Genomic DNA, 21,323 nt, shown 5'->3' on the forward strand with positions numbered 1-21,323 from the left:
GCGATTTCCGTTTGCGCTGGCTTAGCGACGGAAGTAGCCGGCGCTTCTGGGAGCGCCGGAGCTTCTGATGCGAAATCCAGGCAGATTCGCCGGCGTCAGGATGGTCGTGGCGCCAGTAAAAGGTGAGTGGGAAAACGGCCTCTGAGATACTGAGGGAGAGGTGGGGTATGAATCCAATCTCCTCCTTCTCCCTGAATACAGACTGTGTTCTTTGTGGCATCTTCTGTTCTGCCACCCTGGAGGCACACTTATACACTCATTCTCCCAGCTGATCTCTAATCTTTCCCCTCCTAATGTTCTTTTTAACTGAAACCTTTTGGATTTCTTTGAACAATATGTGCAAAAGATGAGCTATTTCATACATCATTCAATAGCTGGCTTCTGTTAGTGGAGATGTGCAGCCCTAAACATGCGGTGGGCAGAAACTACGTGTGAGTCCCCAGCATGTGTTCACAATGTGTATGAGCATGCATGTCTCTGTCAGACTTCATGTGTACCCTGGGAAATACTGAGGAAATCTGGTTGCCGTATTAATTGGCCCCAAGTATATGCAAACTTCAAGCGACTGAATAAATTGTTTGCCAAGGAAAACTAGAGAAATTGCACAGACGTAATTTATGCTTAAAGCAACATTTGCATAAAGCTACTTGTTAGTCAAAAAGAGGGGTGCCTTCTGCCCAAGTGTGCTGATTTTTTTTTGGGGGGGGGGTGCTGGCTTTTGTTGGTTGGGGGGGTGAGACACTGTCTCTCTGCCATGCTCAGAAGTGCATATTTAGGTTGGATCCATCCAGGTTTTTTTTTTTTGCTCCATCTCATTGTTTATATTTTAAGGCCTCATGACTCCCAGCATAGCCTTTTTGGGTGGTCAAAGGACTCCCTTCCTCCCTTTTCCTTCCAGCAGAAAAGCTGTGTGAATCCAGCCCATTGTTTCATATGCCCTCCAAAGTGCCCCGGTTTACATGAAATCCTGCACACTACCTTCCTTTTCACAGGATCTGTGCAAGACGATATCCTCTCCCTTTCAAAGGGAAAAAAGGGCAGCATCTACTCACATGAACTGAGGTTAATTTTAATTTCCAAGCAATGTTTGAATAATAAGAGATGGGAGGAAATGGGAAAGTGGAATTTCACAGCAATCTTAGCTCATTAGCTTAACTATGGCGTATGTAATTCCCCAGCAATAAGAAGCTCATTAAGTCGGATGGCTTGTGATATCAAGATAAAAATGGTATTTAGACTGTGACCTCCTGATCAGGCAGGTAGCTGAACTCTGTGTTTAATACCTTATCTTGGCCAGCCCTGCTAGATTACCTTTAATTAGCCAGAGCAGTTGTTTTCATATGCTGGTGGTGAGTCTAGCAGCTGAGATTCGCTCCATTCTGCAATTCCGAGACTGTTCTGCTCAGATCTCATCTGGACATTTGGTTCTCCCAAAGAATGCGTGACATGGACTAGCTGCCCTTGTTCTCCACATGTCTGAACTGGGCTGAGGCAGGGGTCTAATTTTTATGAAAAAAATTGTCACTGGGAGAGTAGTCCTTCCTCTCTCCTGCTTTATCCTGCTGTAGCCCTTGAAGAATGCTACTCTCCAGCTGGGCTTACTTATAGAAACTGGGCTGCAAGAAAGCTGCTTGCAGCGATGGGATGCAAGGAGATAAGGTGCGGGTGAGATGTGGTTCAGCTCTGTGTTGTGAAACTACGTGACACTGTGTTGTAGAACTGAACTCCCCCCCTTTTTTTTGCACTGGGGATGTTGCCATTTGCCTCCTCTCCAATCCCCCTTTCAAGTCAATGCCAGCACGGAACTAAATCTCTTGCAGCTCCTTTTACTCCTCTCCTCATTTAAATTTTTTTTTAAAATTCAGCAATCCAAGACTAGCAATAGTGTCATAATTGTTAGACTCATGCCACTTGTTGAAAAATTTTTAAAACAAAGGAAAAACGGAATTTGTATACCGATGAAGGGGGGGAGGATGGGAGGAGAGCCAGTTTGGTGTAGTGGTTAAGTGTGCGGACTCTTATCTGGGAGAACCGGGTTTGATTCCCCACTCCTCCACTTGCAGCTGCTGGAATGGCCTTGGGTCAGCCAGAGCTCTGGCAGAGGTTGTCCTTGAAAGGGCAGCTTCTGGGAGAGCTCTCTCAGCCCCACCCACCTCACAGGGTGTCTGTTGTGGGGGAGGAAGGTAAAGGAGATTGTGAGCCGCTCTGAGACTCTTCGGAGTGGAGGGCGGGATATAAATCCAATATCATTATCATTAAAAGAGGCCAAGTGGATGAAATACTTTTGAATTATCTTTGACTTGGTAATGAAAAAGGGGGGAATCATCACAAAGGAAACAAGGGAAAAACCAGAAAACCCAGGGAAACAGTCACGAGAAAGCAAACTGAGCACTGAAGGGAAGAAAATCAATGCAGAATGACACAGAAAACCCAGTAGACATGCACAGTGAAAGTGAGGGGAAACACCCGTGCATAATAAGCCCAGTTCTTTTGCAGACTTATAAAAACAGAACTTGCAAAACCTGAGATCAAAACAGAGCACATTTTGAGTCCTTGGCTTCTTTGTAAAGAAAGATAAACTTGAACCAACTAGTCTAGATAGCTTCAGATTTTGCCAGAGGTACACTACAGATATGAACAGATACAGCCACTTGTGCAGATACCATCTTTCAGTCCAAATACAAATATCAGGAGATTATGCTCAAGGGGCTTATAATGAAGAATCCACTACACTCTGTTCACCCCATAAATTATGGAACAAAGTCTGAGTGCAGTGGCACCTTTAAGACCAACAGCATTTCATTCTTTTCACATCTCATAGTATCTAGGGAGGCTGAAAGTCACAATCCTTTTAACACAAGAGCTTCAAGAGGAAGACTCCGACACATCAAGCAACTTCACTAACTCCCTTCCTATCTTGAACATACACTTCTTCAGTGCTTGTGTTTTCCATTTAAGCAAAACCTGGCACTCCCCCATTCATAGCATGTTAACTAGCTTGGAGAATGGTCTCCATGTTTTTCTCAGTTAGGTTGTAACTTTACATAATTGCATTTTGTCCTGTATGTCTTGCGGTTCATGATCCTGGAGTTTATTTTTTTTAAATACTCGTACATAAATGACTGCATTGCATTTGAAGAAGTGGGCTTTAATCTATAAAAGCTCATGTTACTCTTTAAGGTATCACAACACTCCCCTTTATGGATAGCTCCTGAGTTCATATCTCACATCTAACATGTGGGGAGAAAAAATATTTTTTAATTTATATCCCGCCCTCCCCGCCGAAGCAGGCTCAGGGCGGCTCACATGACATAAATACAACATTACAGTAATAAAACAATAAAACAAATAAAATATCCCAATTTACAATTATTACTCAGTTAAGCATTAAAACATCAATAGAACAAAATTTAAAACCGCAGATTAATTTGGTGCTATGAATATAACATAGCTTGCATAGTGATGGTATAATAATTCCACATTAAAAAGCCAGCTGGAAGAGGACGGTCTTACAGGCCCGGTGGAACTGGTTAAGGTCCCGCGAGGCCCGCACCTCTTCTGGTAGCTGGTTCCACCAGTGGGGAGCTGTAGTCAAGAAGGCCCTCTCTCTTGTTTTCAATTTGACCTCCTTTGGCCCAGGGATTGTCAGCAGGTTTTGCGAGCTAGATCGAAGCCCTCTCTGGGGAACATATGGGGAGAAATGGTCCCTAAGGTAGACAGCTCCTCAGCCATACTGGCACGCGGTACTGATTGGCCGCTGCCACTGAGTGGGACAGAAGAGGAGAAGGCAACCACCTACAAGAACTGTCTTAAGATACTATTGTATAGTGGGTTCTGTGCATTGATGAGTCAAAGCATAAGGGATAACAAGCTCTTTATTGCGTACAGCATAGTAGGTGGCTGCACTACAAGACTGGGAAGTGGACCAATGGGGCCAAACTTATATACATCTCTGGGTTCCCACACAAGCACATTATTGGGTCATTCAAACCGGCGAGGGCTTGTGATTTGTCCAGGGCGGCAGAGATTTGGATCCTGCAACCCATTGTTTCCAAGTCCCCAAGCTCAGTCCGTATGGCTCCAATGAGCCAGGCAGGAACACTCAAAGTCTTCACTTGAGTCCACACACATAACAGATACATTCTAACTTGTTGCTACAGGACAACATTTTAATTTATTCCACTGAAGCATGCAAAACAAAAACCTCACTTCTCTTCTGCACCAAGTATGGGGACTGGGAGGAATACCCATGATCTCCCTCTTTATGGTTTTCTAAAAGCAGAAAGAGGAATAGGTGAATTTAGCATAGGCAGCCCTCATCCCACAGTGGGTCAAGTAAGCAAACTGCATGAGGCAGATCCATAAAGTCAAGGTATAATTACACTCCATTGCACTCCCAGCCATTCGAGATCACTAAAACCACCACAGCGGATATTTAAGATAGATCTTGATAAATCTAGCTTTAACTTGTTGACTATTTTAATGTCCACCTGAGGAAAAATAATTGATGCTGAACAACACTTCAAGTAGGCAAGAGGGAAGGGGAACAGAGGAGGAGAGGATAAACTTAAGAAAGAAAGCACCCCTTGCAAAGAACTGCGCTGTGAACCATTTAAAATACATTCCTTGGTCAAATAGCATAGAACTGCAACAGAAGGAAGACAGAGAGATTCTACATATCCCTCATCATGATAAGCCTTTGCAGAGAAGTGCATTTTATTTTGAGGCCTACGCAAACCCCATACTTGGTTTTTAAAGTTATTCTCATTGACTAGAAGACGAACAGGAAGGAGAAGTCAACTGCTCCCAACTATTGCCCATCCTACCCATGGCTTTAGCAAGTATACAGCCATCAGGGTTTTTTTCTGGGGAAAAAAGTGCTGGAACTCTCAAGAGGGAAATGGAAGAGAAACACACAGGTGCTCCTCACAAATGCTTAAGCTTTGGAGAATTTCGTTTTCACAAAGATGTTCTAGAATGCCATTACACAGCGTCCCCCCCAGAAAAAAAAGCCCTTTCCATCAAAGTTCTGCAAATGCAAACATCTGTCCTGGCTGCAGACAGTGAAATGACCAGCTCACGCCTGTACTGGATTCTGACTTCCAGAACATGACAGAGACGTGGAATTCAGGAAGCAAGAAAAAGGTGATCCTGACAACCTCAGGGAGATGAGATTTGACCAACAGAAGGGAGTAGGCAACAGATCTTTCACATCACAAGGCTGAAAAAGCTCTCCAGAGCTTTTGCCAGAGGACTCCTTCCCCATACAAATTGCAGCCTTGTGCATGGTGGAGTTGCAGATGACTTTGCACAGGCGCCCATGTACACAGTGTTGCCAGCGATTAAAGCTTGCAATGCCAGTGTCATTGGGTTCTACCATACACACTATGCACCCAGTGTGTCCCTCCTTGTTATGAAATTGTGTGACTCTTTCCCACTTTTCACAATGGCTGATAACACAGCAGAGAATCCACTAATGCTTGGCAATATGGAAAACGGGGCTTTGCAGCTGCTTGTCAGTTTCAAAAAAAGAGTCTTGGCAGTTTCAACATCTGGTTTTCCCCCTTTGCCTGCATCCTTTTCTGTTCCCTTTCATTTGGTGAACTAATTCTAAAATGCATGTGCAAAACTGCAACCATTTGGATTTTTCTTACTAAGCAAGAGGGGAAAAGGAGGCTACTTTCTTTATGCCATGCAATTTTTAAAAAACATTTCTAAGTGATGCAGAAAAAAAATATTATCCAGTCGCACAACTGGCTCGGGGGGCCCCTGTACAGGAATTCGCTATGACTTTAATGTGCACACTGAATCTCATATTTACTTTGGAGAAAACCCTCTGCTATACTGTATTAAAAATGACAGAGGTTAGGGACAGAAACACCAATCCTTTTGGACAAACTGGAATTGAAAATGACAGAAAATCATTTTTAGCACAGAGAGCAGTACATGTTGCAAAGAAGACATTTTCAGGAGAGATTAGGTGCCCTTCTCAAGGAGAGAGGACAGTCATTCACTAAAAAGGAACCATTTGTGACTCAGAATGGCTAATTGTGTGAGGAAAAGAAAAGAAATCATCTCTGTGAAAAAAGAGGAGGCAAGTGGGGAAAGGAGGATAAAAATACTCTGGTCAGCAATCAAAATTTATTTCAGACTGTAAAGAGGGGCTGTAGTGAAAGCAATATGTGATGGGATATCTGTTGCTATGGCAAAACCCACCAGGTTTTCATATAGAGACAGTCTGTTCATCCCCCCCCCCCCCCCCCACTGTTAGGCAGGTTATCTAGTTGCTGTCAGAGACTGAGGTGTTGGCCTTCCACCTTGGTTCCATGAATGACTTGCTGAGCAAACAACTTGAATGGTTATTGGAGTGCATGGCAGTTTCATGGTTGCTAGAACCACAATACTGAACCCAAAATGTTTGCTTCAAACACTGGTGATAAGTCTGCCTGTAACATTATGCTTTGGATTCTGAAGCAGAGAATCTTGGATATGCTTGAAATGTCTCACACAAGGCATGTAAGGGCCAAAGTAGATTTTTCAAGAGTGACCTCAAAATTTTGGGACTAGGAAGAAAGTAAAAACCACATACTTTTTTCTTTGACTTTTTAATTGTGGGGAAATCAAGAGAAGCAATGCTTATTGCTGTCAGATAAACCTTTGTATCCTTTTCTCAGAGCTCTATTTTGCCCTCTTTCTTCCAGCATTGTTTGGTGGCTTCTTGTACCAGATTGGGAAGTGCTATCTTGTACTTTTCTGTTGTTTCTGGGTGGTTAGGAATAGGAAACATTCTCTATGGATAGCGGGTTCAGAACATGGACTTGCAGCAGTTATCTGTAAACTCATTCAAGTAGAGGTGCTACAGTTTAGATGAAGTTTAGAATGAAACTACAGGCAAACTTGGAAATTTAACTGTGCTACCAGTTACCATCCTTCCGAGGTTGGAAAAATGAGTACCCAGCTTGCTGGGGGTAAAGTGTAGATGACTGGCAATGGCAAACCACCCCATAAAAAAAGTCTGCCATGAAAACGTCATGATACGATGTCACCTCAAGAGTTGGAAACGACTGGTGCTTTAACAGGGGACTGCCTTTTTTTATCAGTTTATTGCAGGCAAAAAAGGAGAAGCTTTTTAATTTCTCTTAGGTGGGTTTGGTTCATATTTTTGAGCCAAGAGTGCTCTGGTGATATGTTTTTGTTAGTTTTCTTTTTGAGACAGTTAAGGTATGCACTGTTTAAAAGGTTCAGAAATAACTAAGAAATCCAAAAATGTAAGGGAATATTGCTTTCTCTGGCATTTTTCTTCTAATTCTCAACATTAATAAATACCTTGTACTTTGTTTTTTAGGTATCATTGGAAATTCCAGCCTCGAGGTGAGTATAACCTTAGATTTCCATTCAAGAAAAGAGATAATTTCAAGATGTACCATGTCATATATAGAGTATATAGAGTAGCAGCTCATATATATATATATATATATATATATATATATATATATGTGTGTGTGTGTGTGTGTGTGTATATATGTGTGTGTGTGTGTGTGTATGTGTATATATATGTGTGTGTGTGTATATATATATATGTGTGTGTGTGTGTGTGTGTGTGTATACACACACACACACACTGTGGCTACTAATGGACCTCTGTTCCATATTTTTATCCAATCCCCTCTTGAAGCTGGCTATGCTTGTAGCCGCCACCACCTCCTGTGGTAGTGAATTCCACATGTTAATCACCCTTTGGGTGAAGAAGTACTTCCTTTTATCCATTTTAACCCGAGTGCTCAGCAATTTCATTGAATGCCCACGAGTTCTTGTACTGTGAGAAAGGGAGAAAAGTACTTCTTTCTCTACTTTCTCCATCCCATGCATAATCTTGTAAACCTCTATCATGTCACCCCACAGTCGACGTTTCTCCAAGCTAAAGAGCCCCATGCGTTTTAACCTTTCTTCAAAGGGAAAGTGTTCCAAACCTTTAATCATTCTAGTTGCCCTTTTCTGGACTTTTTCCAATGCTATAATATCCTTTTTGAGGTGTGGTGACCAGTATTGTACACAGTATTCCAAATGAGACCGCACCATCAATTTATACAGGGGCATTATGATACTGGCTGATTTGTTTTCAATTCCCTTCCTAATAATTCCCAGCATGGCGTTGGCCTTTTTTATTGCAATCACACACTGTCTTGACATTTTCAGTGAGTTATCTACCATGACCCCAAGTTCTCTCTCTTGGTCAGTCTCTGCCAGTTCACAACCCATCAACTTATATTTGTAGCTGGGATTCTTGGCCCCAATGTGCATTACTTTGCACTTGGCCACATTGAACCTCATCTGCCATGTTGATGCCCACTCACCCAGCCTCAACAGATCCCTTTGGAGTGCCTCACAATGCTCTCTGGTTCTCACCACCCTGAACAATTTAGTGTCATCTGCAAACTTGGATATATGAGAGATGAACCAAAACCTCATGCACTGGCAAACATTTCAGACTCCTACTTTGCTGTTGAAATTTGACTTTGAGGGATGTTTCTCATGTTAAGAATCAGCTTGTCAAATACATTCTCCTTCCCAGTTATGGGTGCTGTCAGATTTTATGGTTTTAGGGATATTGAACAATAACTTAGATAAGAAATTCAGGTTAAGGGAATTTGCTTGAGGAATGTTTAAACCAACTTCTTTACATTGTATTGTTATGATGAGCAGGTTGCTTGGCTCGTGTGCTCAGTTTTCCAAAGGAGACATCTTTCACGCATGCTAAATAAGGTATTTTCAATCCACTTTCAATGCTCTTTGCAACTGGATTTTACTGTGTGAAACGGCCACTGAAGTAGACTGAAACTGCGTTATTCAGCATGTGGGAATGTGCCCTTAGACTTTATTCCTTCACTTCTCACACACATGAGACTTAGGACTTCTGTTTTTAAAAAACAGAAACCTAATATCCATGACACTTCCAATGTGTGTGGTTATATTCAGACAACCATGTTGCATTCTGTTCCATAGCGTCTTTCAAATGGCATGAAATGCCCAGCATCACTATCAAGGAAAATCTTGTTGTATGGACACATATGAAAACCAATCGATTGAGGGCATCTTCTTAAATTATTTGCTATCATTAGTAAATTTTACTGTCACTTATTCAGTCTGTGTCTGTTAAGTGCTAGAGACAAAAAAAATCTGGGATTCTTACAAGTTTCTTACAGATCAGTTATTTTTGTATTTATGTCCATGATTTGTGTGTTGTGTGTTCTCTGCCTTTCCTTAAACACTTTCTGCATTTGAGAATGCTAAAATGATGAACACTGAAATAGGCAATGTGTTTGTATGTGCACTGGAGAGAGGGGGTTATGTGTCCCTTGCCTGAGAAACTTGAGAGGGGAAGAAAAACTAGGGTCATCTCAAGATGAGGGCTGGAGCCAGTATGGTAGAGATCAAGATCTTCATTACATAGCCACTAGATGACTCCTTGGGATTTTTAGGAGAAGGAACAATCCATATGGCAAAGGCTGCAACCTATATAGAGGTTTCTGGTGTTAGTGTTGGTCAGTAATCCTACCCCAACTAAGGAATATTCTTCCCTTTATCTGGAGTGTGTCATTTCTACACAGATTGCTCCTGGCCTTAGAAAGAAGTGCCCCCCAAAAAAAAGAGTGGGAATTTGCCTCAAAAATAGCAGTCTGAGGATCAATGGTCTTGTTGCCCTTGGTAGATGGCAAGAGACTGCCTTCGTGCTGCTGCACATGTGCAGGCTTGCGCATGGAATAGAGAGTAGAGCACAAGGGCTTTTCCTGCTGGTGAAAAAGAAAGGAGGCATCCTCTTGGACTACCCGTAAAGGCTGTGCTGAGAATCACGGGACTGGCATGTACAAAAGACATGTGAGATGAGGGCTGTAGTGTAGAGAGGAATTGGGTCAGACTGAGTTTAAAAAGCCATCTGGATCCAGCTCAAGCGTTTCATGTGCTGGAATACAGTGATATCTCCCCCAAACACAATGATTTTTGCACACACTTCATCTCTTTTACATTCTCCCTGGAAGCTAAAATGACTCATCTAAGGCTCTCAAACTTTGGTCACATTATGAGAAGACAGGAGTCACTGGTAAAAACAAAAATGCTAGGACAAGTCGAAGTTAGCACATATGAACATATGAAGCTGCCTTATACTGAATCAGACCCTGGGTCCATCAAAGTCAGTATTGTCTTCTCAGACTGGCAGTGGCTCTTCAGGGTCTCAAGCTGAGGATTTTCACGCCTACTAGCCTGGACCCTTTTTGGAGATGCCAGGGATTGAACCTGGGACCTTCTGCTTACCAAGCAGATGCTCTACCACTGAGCCACCATCCCTCCCCAGGAAAAGAGGAAGACCCAACATGAGATGGATTGACTCAATCCAGGAAGCCACAACCTCAATTTGCAAGACCTGAGCAAGGCTGTTAAAGATGGGATGTTTTTGGAGACACAGGGTCACTGTGTGTTGGAGGGCACTCGATGTCACTTAACACACAACACATGGTTTATGGTGGTTTACTTGATAAACCTTTTTGCTGCATGTAAATAACAGACTTTTGGATTACGATGGCTTAGGTTTGTTCCTCTATGATATGTGGATATGTGTACAGGAAAATAGGGACTTGAAATATTGGCGTGTTTTTATAACTGTTCCACCTTAGCTTAGTTCCTTGCTTTTTGCTTCCAAAATAAAATTCTAGTATGATATTCACTCGCTTTCTCTCCCCCCACCCACTCTCCATGGGGGGCTTTGCTTCCAACACATGCTCATCTCTGGCAACACAGAAATGTCAGGAATGCAGTGGTGCCTGGAATTCCCTGCAGAATGGTGTTATCACATTTTAATATGAGCTTCGGTGCTTCTAATTGCTTTCAAATCATTGTTTTCCTGCATTTCCTTGATGAACTGGGCATCTGGCATCATTGGAGAGACAGTAAAGTAGACAGCTGTGTTCGGAATTGAAAAAAAACCTGATTAGAACACATAAAAGGGATAAAAATTAGATTTTTCTTCCTTCCAGAAATGTTTACATCCATTTTTTTGGGGGGGGGGGGGACGCTCACTCATCACTGTTTGTATTCCTGTATTAAGCAGTCACTGAAGTCTAAATTAGGGTTATGCACGTCAGTTTAACATTTTTGTTTGGTGCATTTCTGTTACATATGCATTTAAAAAAATGGTATGCTAAGAGTTGACTGCTGCTCTGCTGTTTGACAGAGTTGTAGGGAATGCAAACCACTGCATGAAGCAAAAGGCAAGGAATGGCTTTCAAGATTGTTTTGCATTGTAAAAGATTAATGGCAAACAGATATCCTGTAAGCAATACACTGGACATCATGTCCATTCCAAGAGTGTTGTTCTCTGTAGATTTCAGATCCTCAACATTGTTTTGTCTTCTTGCTTGTTCCCGCAAGTATCTCCATGGCTGGTGGTACTCCAGAAATAATTCTGCTCCATTCACCTAACAAACTTCAGTCTAATTTACCTGCCTGGTTTCCTCCTGAGTTGGAGTTCATTAAGAAATGGCATAGGATAGGAAGTACTACTACTGCTGATATTTATTATGGTTAGCATATCTCAAGCATTTAAGCACTTGAAATATTCAGAGGGTTTCACCTCATCTCAGTAGTTACTGTTACAATCGTGTAAGGCAGGCCAATATTATTCTACCAGTTTTGGGAATGGGGGCTGAGACTGTCTAGTGCAAGGGTTCCCATCGTGGTGCCTGGTGACCCATTTCCTGGTATCCACTAAGTGTTTTTTTTATAAAGGAGTGGAGCCATGTGGGGCTCCTCCCAGCAGAGTTTCTGATTAGCTGTGCATCAGATTACAATCATGTTTTGGTGGCAACTAGGGATGGGCATGAACCGATCCACGAATTGTGATTCATGCATGGATTGGGCCAATTCATGGTTTGTTCCAAACTGGCTTGGTCCTTGGTGATTTGTTTGGTTCATTTTTCCAAACAGCCTGGCGCTGATTCAATCAATTCCTAGGAGCCCTAGAAACACCCATAGTAGTTGTCCATAGCAGTTTGATTGGCAGCTCTGAGAGCCAATCATGGAGCTCTCATACTGCAGCACAAAGAGAAAAGAATCAGTTGTTGCGAGAGCTGAAGCTGAGCTTTCCTGGTGGCACCTGCTTTAGGAGGCTATAATGGACATTCCAAATCTAATCTTTGCCAAACTCGGAGGCAGGTGGAGGAGAGCCTGCTGAAGACGCCTGGTGAGTTTTACACCTCTCAAACCAAATGAACCACAAACTGGTTCGGGCAATCAAACAAACCATGAACCAAACAAACCACAATTTTCATGGTTCACAGCCATCCCTAGTGGCAACTGCCATCACAGCGTTGGTTTTACTCTCTCTCCTTTTCATCCAGCATGTTTTTAAAATATACTCATCTTGTTACCATTTCGTAGTTGGCTCTGCCTCCCATACTGGCATTTCTGTGGTTGTGTCTGCCATCCTGTGTCCAAAGCCCAAAGGTGCCCACAGTCTCAAAAAGGCTGGGTATCCTATTCTAGTGAGTTGTGGCTGATGTTGAATTTTGAAGCCTGGACTTCCAGCTCATGCTCTTGGTTACTTCCATGCAGATATTTGGCATCCAGTGTGGTGCTGATGGAGAACAGTGACCATAGGAGCACTTGGCCAAAGTAAATGCAAGGAAAAGTGCCGTGCAGATGTTCCATTACCACTGCACATGCCTCTGCATTCATAGTGGCAACAGAAGCTAAGAATCGTGGCTGTGAGGAAGTAGCCTTAATCACTATGCAGCAAGCGGGCAGTAGGAATATAACTTAAAAAGTATTTTGAGTGCTTGCTTGTGTGCCTGGAAGTCATGGTGAGTTCTGGCGACCCCTAGTGGGGACTAGGACATTTTTCAGACAGGTGGCTTGAATATTGCCTGCCTCTGTATCCTGGCCCTGATATTCTTTGGAGGTCTCCCTTTCAAGTACTTGCAAGGGTCAGCTCTGCTTAGCTTCTGAGATCTAATGAGATTAGGCTTGCCTGGGCTACCCACAGCAGGGCAGGAGTATAACTTATGATAGTTGAGCAAAAAGCACAGAAAATTTGAAGTTTTTAAAGCATTACCGTGTTAGAAAAAAGTATGTGTGTGAACGCTTTTGTCAGAGTTAATCAGTTGTACTATAGGAACTAATATATATATATGTACTATATATCAGTCAATCCTAAGGGAAATCATCCCAGACTGTTCTTGGAAGGTCAGATGCTGAAGCTCAGACACTTTGGCCACAAAATGAGAAGGGAGCACTCACTGGAGAAGACCCTGATGCTGGGAAAGACAGAAGGCAAAAGAAGAAGACTGCAGATTTATACCCCGGCAAAAGATGAGATGGATGGACAGCGTTACTGATATAATAAACGAATTTGAGCAGACTTCGGAGGATGGTGGAAGACAGGAGGGTCTGGCGTGACTTTGTCCATGGGGTCGCAAGGAGTCAGACTCGACTGTGTGACTGAACAACAACAACTATAGGAAATGTCATCTATTTGTCAGCTAATTTATGTTCTTCTATGTCATTATGAACACAGAAGAAATACTTTTCTTTTGAAATCCTTGATCTTTTGAAGCTCCCTGTGTCATGAGCCCTGAAGAGGAGGAGCTGGAAGGGTTAACAGACCTGGAAGAGTTGCCAGCCAGTTCCTCAGCTGAACAAACAGCAGCTGGCCCATCAATCACTCTCCAGGCACCAGTGTCAGCTGTTGACGATCAATCTCCTCCAAGCTCTCCTCCTCCCATCTCAAGAGTTTGAAGCAGGCTCCGGAAAGAACTTTCAGAGCGAAGACATGAGGCACGCCGATGCTTCAGATCTCTCAGCCCTGAGTTCTAGCAGAGTCACTGCCACCCAGGGAACAGGCTGATTGAGACTCCCATATAGCTCCCACCCAGGACCTGGAACCTTGTGGAAGCAACAAGTCTATTCTCTGGCTTGCATCCACTCTCCTTCCTGATTCCTGATCCTGACCTGCTTGATTTCCTTGGCACCCTGACCTTTTGGCTTTTAGACATTGACTTCTGATTCTGGTTTGTGATTCTGCATTGGTGACTTGGCTCCTGCTTGACTTCCTGGACTTTGATCTTTGACTGGCTTTGGACCCCTGCCTGCCTGCACCCTGAGAATGTGACACCCTGTTATGACAAAGTAGAGTTGGCAACACTTTAACTTCTGCTGGTACATTTAACCTAATTTAATAAATACTAATAATTCCATAACTACTTCATTCAGAGTTTCTCGTGGACATTATTCAAAAACAGCACTATCTTCACATCATGGGAAATAACGTCCAGTCCAGTTTCTAGTAATTTTAGTGTAAAAGTTCCAAAGCAAAAGATATAAAAAAGGCTGCACAAATGCAAATAATTCCTACAACAATTATCCTGAAATAGTCTGCGTACCTTTCCTCAGATACATATACACAATTAGCGATGACAAACAAAAATATAAACAAGAAGGAAGGTCAGTGAAGGAATGCCAAATAAAACAGAAAAGTCTTCACCTGCTAATGAAGAGATAGCAGGAAAAACAGGAGGAATTCTGTAGTTTTGGGGCCACAACCAAGAAGGCTCTTCTTTCGGTTGCCACCTACCTAGCCTCAGATGGTGCAGGTATCTGAAGAAGTGACTCTGAAGATGACTATAGTGGTTGGGTAGGTTCATGTGGGAGTAGGCAGCCATTAAGGTATGCTTGTCCCAAGCTGTATAGGGTTTAAAAGGTCAATACCAGCACCTTGAACTGGGTGCAGAACCAAATTGGGAGTCACTCTGGGAAAAACAAGACTGGAGTGATATGGTTTCTGTGATACACTCTTGTCAACATTCTGTAGAAATTGTAGTTTCCAGGCAGTTTTCAAGGGCAGTCCCATTTGCAGCATGCCGCAGTACTCTAATCCATAGTATTCTAGATATTTTATTCAGGATTGATTCTAATCCAATTTCTGTCTTTTTCTGGTATGGTATAAATATTTTGGTTGAACATTGGCCTGAATACAGTTCCAGCCATCTTTAAAGTGTAAATATTAATTAGATAACCTTTCAAAAAAGTCCTCACTTTAACAATTTAGCTACAGCAACTAAAAACGACGTGAACATCCAGTAGGTTTTTTTGGTGTGGACATTATCGCGTCACGGTGGCCATCAATATGGGGGAGGTTGTCAAGAAAGACTCTGTCGCTGGAGCTTTGGCTCAGCTGAGTAGCTCTTTTCAAAGCCTGAAACTGGCCCTGGAACGGGTGAAGTCATGCTAAAGAAGAAAAATGTTTCCTTGAGGAAGGAAGGGGAAGAGCAGTCATGCCAGCTTTCCATGTTTACTTAGCAATGAGAGGCAAACACAGCCTGCCCTTGGAAATCTGGCTTCCAAATAGAAGATGTGGCTTTTATGTAAGGCTGAACCTCATTACAGTCTTTTTTTCTTAGAGGGGAAATGTCCTTCTAACATACACCCGTAGTAATGGTGATTTTACATTGCCTCTGAGTAGAATATTAAGCAATATGTTGTGGTCTGGAGGTAGGGTTAATTTTGATTCTCTCATCCAGCCGTTTTGACTTGAAAATCCAGGTTTCAGTTTAGCTTCGCCCTTGAGCAAATCAAGCCCATGTGTCTTTATGTCTTTTCCCCTTGCATTTCCTCATGCCCATTATTATTCCTCGTTAAACTTGCACAATATCTAATTTGTGCATCCGTTGTTTACAAATAATGCATAATGGGAACATGTATTCCGATTGCTAGCAATGAGTATGAACAAAATGAAAGAACGTACAAAAACAAAGAGTAATGAAAGGGGTGCATTTATACATCTCTAGCTGAGTGTTCAGGCATAGCTCTTTGGTATGAGAACAGAAGTGTTAAAGAATGTCTGTCTTTTTACTTGTGAAATCTTGGAGAGTGTGTCTTGCTGGAAAGTGCAGAGTGTACAACTTTGTCCTTTGGTGAAAATCATGGCTATAGATACGTTTGTATGTAAATGGTGCAGAGAAGAGCAGAATTGCCTTATAACAATGTGTATAGGTTTTAAAGCAGTTAACAGTTGTGATTCTTCCCTAAAGAACCATTATTACACCATTATATCACTAAAAGATGCTGAGAACTAGCAGTTGGTGATCCCTAGTCTGTCCTACAGAACAGTACTTCCAGAGCTTTTTTAGAAGAAAAAGCCCAGCAGGAACTTATTTGCATATTAGGCCACACCCTCTGACATCACCAATGTTTCACATGGGGCTTTTTCTACAAAAAGGTGGAGAGACAGCAAAGAGAGTTGCCGTGCTCCCCCCCCACATTTAAACATCACGGTGGTAGGCTTCCCAAACCTCCCGCTCTGGCGGGAGACCCCTGGGTTCGCAGCCTCATCTCCCGCTCTTCAAAAATTGGGAAGCGGGGGGGTGGGGGTGGAGGGGCGGGGAGAACATACCTGTAGGCTTCATGTTATTATAGAGCTCCTGAGCCGTTTGTAAAATGTATGCCCCTTTAAGGCTGGGCAGGAAGCAGGAAGGGCTTGGGAGAACGGCCCCTCCCTTTCTTTTGCTTTCGTTTTCACAGCAAGAGTTCTCCGGAAGAAGATCTGGTAAGTATTTGTGTGTGTGAGAGAGGGAGGGGGCAGGGGATTCCCTGGTTTGGAGGCCCTCCCCCCTTTAGAAAGCATGGGGGGGAGGGAAATGTCTACTGTGCACTCTATTATTCCCTATGGAGAACGATTCCCATAGGGAATAATAGGGAATTCATCCGTGGGTATTGGGGGCTCTGGGGGGTCTATTTTTTGAGGTAGAGGCACCAAATTTTTAGTATAGCATCTAGTGCCTCTCCCCAAAATACCCCCCAAGTTTCAAAATGATTGGACCAGAGGGTCCAATTCTATGAGCCCCAAAAGGTGGTGCCCCTATCCTTCATTATTTCCTATGGAAGAAAGGCATTTTAAAAGGTGTGCTGTCCCTTTAAATGTGATGGCCAGAACTCCCTTGGAGTTCAATTATGCTTGTCACATCCTTGTTCTTGGCTCCACCCCCAATGTCTCCTGGCTCCACCCCCAAAGTCTCCTGGCTCCGCCCCCAAAGTCCCCAGATTTTTCTCTAATTGGACTTGGCAACCCTACACGGTGGGGGTGTTTAAATGGGGGGGGGGGAGGAAGATGACCCACCTTTGCTGTCTCCCCGCCAGGCGGAGAGACAGCAAAGAGAACTCCTGGGCTTCCCCTTCCTTTCTGGGTGTTTAAATGGTGTGTGTGTGTGTGTGTGTGTGTGCAGATCGCCCACCTTTTCTGGCACCTTTTTTTTTTAAAAAAAGCCAAGCACGATATCCCACGGTACTGTGCTTGTGTGAGTGTGGAATGCCATCTCAAAAAATGAGGTCCAGTTGAGACCTCTGATCAACCAATGACGGGACCAACGCTGCTTAGAACTGAAGGATGGAGGGATGTCTGATCAGGAAATTCGTTGTAAGAAAGCTGCGGGGTATAATAGCGATGGGTTAGGGATGGATTTAATGGTGAGTGTGACCGCGGCCTTTGTGTAGAGTACCGTTTCTTTTTGTCCATCCTGAACCTACTGCCCAACCGTTTCATTGGATGCCCTTTAAGTCCTGGTGTTTCGGGAGAGGGAGAAATTTTTTTCTTTGCCACTCTCTCCTCTGCATGCATAATTTTATAAGCCTCAATCATGTCCCTCCTTAGTCATCTCTTTTCTAAACTGAAAAGTATATGAGTCTATGCCTTCAACACTTAGTGTGTGTTTGTTCGAAACACTCATGTATGCCCAGCAAATCAAAATGTGGCATTTCCCTTGGGTGCTGTGTCAGGATTTGATTAATCCCAGGCGCCATGAAGCCATGGCACCTAGAAATTTCATTGTGGTGCCTAGTATTTTCAGCAGTCATTTTTTATAAGTGCCTCTTGATGATTCTCAGTCAAAGTACAAAGCTTATTTAGGTGTTATCAAAGATTTCAGGTTTTCACGGCTGGCATCATTATTAGGGTTTGTAGAATCTTTCGGGCTCAAGTGCCGTGTTCTACTGGAGAAAGTTTTTCTTCCAGACGTTTCGTTCTCAGCTGCGGAGAACATCCTCAGTGGCATTGCAGCCGGAGCAGGCGTTCTGACCTTCTTGGCTGCTGTGCATTGAGTGAGGCCAGGGCTGCTGGAGAGCTGCTATTTCTAGGCTGGAGGGGGTGTGGTGAGAGGGCAATTGGTTTGTGAATGTACCCATTGTTTGGTGGGGCTTCCTGGAAGGGTGGTGATAAGGAAACTATAGTATAGTGGGTTCTATGCATAGATTAGACAAGGCAACAGTGATAAACAGCTCTTTATTAGATACAGCATGGCGGAAGCCACTCTACTAAGACTGCCGAACTGGGACAACGTGGCCAACTATATACAACTCTGCATTCCCGTGCAAGCACGTTATTGGATCGTTCAAACCAGCAGGGGGCTGTGATTGGTGCAGGGCAGCTGGGATTTGGATCCTGCTGCCCATTGTTCCCAAGTCCCCAAGCTCTGTTTGTCTGGCTCCAATGAGCCTGGCAGGAACGCCCATTACAGTCTTCACTTAGGTCCAGTACACAACAGTGACAGATAGATGTTAGCTTTTTCTTGTGTGTGTGATGACAACCAGGGTCACCCCATATTTATTTGTGCACTGCAGTGATATTTTTGTTACCTCTTTAAAAAAAATGACAGAACTGTGAAGAGTTTAGGATTAGGCTTTGCAATGGTAATAAGTCAAAAGGGTGATCATTAAAGCCCTGACGATAGCTAGCCTGATCTGGTCAGATCTCAGAAACTCAGTAGAGTCAGCCCAGGCTAGTATTCGGATAGGAGACCCCCAAGGAAGGCCAGGGTTGCTATGCTGAGGCAGGCAATGGCAAACCACCTCTGAATGTCTCTTGCCTTGAAAACTAGGGTTGCCAAGTCCAATTCAAGAAATATCTGGGGACTTTGGGGGTGGAGCCAGGAGACTTTGAGGGTGGAGCCAGGAGACATTAGGGGTGGAGCCAAGATCAAGGCTGTGACAAGCATAATTGAACTCCAAAGGGAGCTCTGGCCATCACATTTAAAGGAACGACACACCTTTTCAATTCCTCCCTTCCATAGGAAATAATGAAGGATAGGGGCACCTTCTTTTGGGGCTCATAGAATTGGACCCCCTGGTCCAATCTTTTTTAAACGTGGGGGTTATTTTGGGGACAGACACTAGATGCTATACTGAAAATGTGGTGCCTCTACCCCAAAAAACAGCCCCCCCCGAGCCCCAGATACCTGCAGATCAATTCTCCATGATTTTCTATGGGAATAAATCTCCATAGGGAATTACAGAGTTCCCCGCACACATTTCCCTCCCTTCCCCCCGCTTTCTGACGACCCTGAAGTGGGGGGAGGGCCTCCAAACCGGGGGATCCCCTGCCCCCACCGGGGGATTGGCAACCCTATTGAAAACTCTTACAGAGTTGCTATAACTTGACAGCAAACAAACAAAACAAAACAAAAGCTCATTCAATATAAAACCCTGAAGCTGAATAATAAGGCTGGCTCCTAAATGTTTGTGATAGATCATAAAGCTGGAGAAAATTAAGGCCTATACTGTGCTACTCTATGTGTGTTCAGCCCTGGCCTCAGAACACTTCTGCTTTAGGGCAGGCCGAAGAGATTGGAAGTGGAGTGGGGGGTGGGGGGAGAGAAGGAAATCTCCCATAGGGTGGATGTGTGAACTTGGGGTTTCTGTGGAGCTATAGGCCCATAGAGTTGAACTGCAGTGGAGAGAGAAGTACTCTCCGTGTGTATGTTGGCTTTTCTTTGTCTCATGCGCCCACACAAAAGACCTCCTCCTGTAACTGTTTCTCTCTCTCAGTGTTATTGTAGTTATGACAAGGATAAGTGGCAAATCATTAAAGCAGCAACGCAGGACGCAAGGCCTCGCCATAAGAAGGAAAAGAGCCCTCTTTGAAGCCAAATAGGAGTGTTTTTGAATTAATGGGGTGTGCCGCGATTTCTTGGCTAAGTTCTGTTTACTCAAACATCTTTGCGCTCTTGACACGCCAAGGAGTTCCTGCATCGAGTTGTAAGCAAAAATCAGAAACCCGGGCCTGCCTAGGATTTATGATGTGCCTCAAGCTGCCAGAGACAAAGCACCAGATTGTCAATATTTATACCTCGCTGTTAAAATATATCTTCTGTTGAGTGCTTGGGATTCCTCTCGCTGTCGAACCACCAGTAAAAGAACTAGGATTTTCTCTTTCTTTCTTTCTTTCTTTCTTTCTTTCTTTCTTTCTTTCTTTCTTTCTTTCTTTCTTTCTTTCTTTCTTTCTTTCTTCCTTTCTTCCTTTCTTCCTTTCTTCCTTTCTTCCTTCCTTCCTTCCTTCCTTCCTTCCTTCCTTCCTTCCTTTCTTTCTTTCTTCCTTTCTTCCTTTCTTTCTTCCTTTCTTTCTTCCTTCCTTCCTTCCTTCCTTCCTTCCTTCCTTCCTTCCTTCCTTCCTTCCTTCCTTCCTTCCTTCCTTCCTTCCTTCCTTCCTTCCTTCCTTCCTTCCTTCCTTCCCTCTCTTTCTCGCTTTCTCTCTCTCTCTCTTTCTCTCTTTCTTGTGGCTAACAGCCACTGATGGACCTCTACTCTATATGTTTATCCAATCCCCTGTTGAGGCTGTCTGTGCTTGTTGGTGCCACGACTTCCTGCAGCAGCATATTCCACGTGTTCATTACTCCTTAGGTGAAGAAATACTTCCTTTTAACTATTCAAATGCCCAGGCCTCATTTTGGGCAGGAGCTCACAAGAGCAGAGCTCTGGAACTTATACAATTTATTGTGCTCTTTCTGTCTTACCCCCCCCCTCCAAAAAAAAAAAAAACAACTTGCTTCTGGGCTCCATTGTTCAAACCCTCTGTGAGAATTTTGCTGATCTCTAAGATTTTACAAACTTTCTAATATTCTTCCCCACAAAAAATGGGAAAATAACCAAAACATATAAAGCAGACAGATGGAAATCTTCATCATGCCACTTTGGCCACATAGGAGAAAGTAATTTAAAAAGTATGATGGGAGTAAGCTTTTATTATGACAGTTATAATTCAAGAGGCATTTTAAAGTAGATGCTGAGGAGACATAATTTAGTGCACCTTCCTGTGATGTCAGGGCTGTGCGGCATATGCAAATGAGTTATGTGAAGGAGTTGTACTAATGAGCTCTGAAACCTCTTTTTCTACAAAATGACCCCTGCAAATGCCACTGCTCATTACTTTCATTGAGTGCCCATGAGTTTTTGTATCATGAGAAACAGGGGGAAAGTACTTCTTTCTCTGTCTCCTCAATCCAATGCAT

At 43.4% G+C, this 21,323-nt stretch overlaps 1 protein-coding gene across 1 annotated transcript in view; it reads left to right on the forward strand.

The window, feature by feature from the left end:
• The first annotated feature begins 1,157 nt into the window (after window positions 1-1,157).
• The window catches only part of SKAP1 (src kinase associated phosphoprotein 1), a 458,105-nt gene continuing 437,939 nt past the window's right edge, over window positions 1,158-21,323 (forward strand). Inside the window, exons 1-2 of the mRNA XM_060255237.1 lie at window positions 1,158-1,162; window positions 7,346-7,371. Of these exons, the coding sequence (XP_060111220.1) occupies window positions 1,158-1,162; window positions 7,346-7,371 (31 nt within the window). The remainder of the gene's footprint in view (window positions 1,163-7,345; window positions 7,372-21,323) is intronic.

Source organism: Heteronotia binoei, chromosome 15 (assembly GCF_032191835.1).
Source record: "Heteronotia binoei isolate CCM8104 ecotype False Entrance Well chromosome 15, APGP_CSIRO_Hbin_v1, whole genome shotgun sequence".
Classification (NCBI taxonomy): Eukaryota; Metazoa; Chordata; class Lepidosauria; order Squamata; family Gekkonidae; genus Heteronotia; species Heteronotia binoei.